General features: G+C 57.9%; 1 protein-coding gene across 1 annotated transcript in view; it reads left to right on the top strand.

Moving 5' to 3' along the window:
* Positions 1-239, top strand: part of EMH_0043500 (TPR domain-containing protein, putative) — a gene marked incomplete at both ends in the record, with an annotated part of 2,455 nt that extends 2,216 nt beyond the window's left edge. The window contains one exon of the mRNA XM_013495849.1: positions 3-239. Within this exon, the coding sequence (XP_013351303.1) occupies positions 3-239 (237 nt within the window). The remainder of the gene's footprint in view (positions 1-2) is intronic.
* Between the last annotated feature and the right edge of the window lie 460 nt (positions 240-699).

Raw genomic sequence — 699 nt, 5'->3', positions numbered from 1 at the left:
CATGGGGATATAAGAACAGCAGCAGGACTGCAGCAGCAGATAGAGTTGCTGCTGCAGGCGCATGCAGCCAGCCCCACCGACCCCGCTGTGCTGCTGCAGCTAGCTGGGCGTCTGCTGCTGCTGCAGCAGCAGCAGGCAGCTCGGTTGCTGCTGCAGCAGCTACACATTCCTCCCTTTTGCTCTTCTCTAGCAGCAGAAGCTTCGTACTTATGGGGCTTGCTGCTGCAGCAGGAGGGTAAGACAGCAGCAGCACTGCAGCAGTTTGCTGCTGCATGCAGACATTTGGGGCTGCATGCAGCAGCAGCATATCACGCAGCTCAGTGTTGTGTATATTTAAAAAAAGGAAAAGAAGCACAGCTCTGTCTTGCTGCTCTCGCCAAGGCCCTGCCTGCATGCACCGACGTTTTGCTGCTGCATGCGCTCGCGCTGCTCACCGAAGCAGACTCCATTGCTGACGGTTATCTTGCTGCTGCTGCTGCTGCTGGTGAGCAGCAGCAACAGCAGCAGCAGCAGCAGCAGCAGCAGCGGGAGGGGCAGGCTGATGGAACGCATATGCAAGTCGATAAACACACAGAGCTGCAGCAGCAGCAGCAGCAGCAGCAGCAGCAGCAGATGCTGCAGCAACGCGCTCAAGAGAAGAAACGACAAGGGGTGCAGCAGCAAAAGCCACAGCAGCAGCAGCAGCAGCAGCAGCAGCAG

The sequence above is a fragment of the Eimeria mitis genome, genomic scaffold (assembly GCF_000499745.2).
Source record: "Eimeria mitis Houghton genomic scaffold, Emh_scaff1788, whole genome shotgun sequence".
Classification (NCBI taxonomy): domain Eukaryota; phylum Apicomplexa; class Conoidasida; order Eucoccidiorida; family Eimeriidae; genus Eimeria; species Eimeria mitis.
This window is presented reverse-complemented; position numbering and strand designations above follow the sequence as displayed.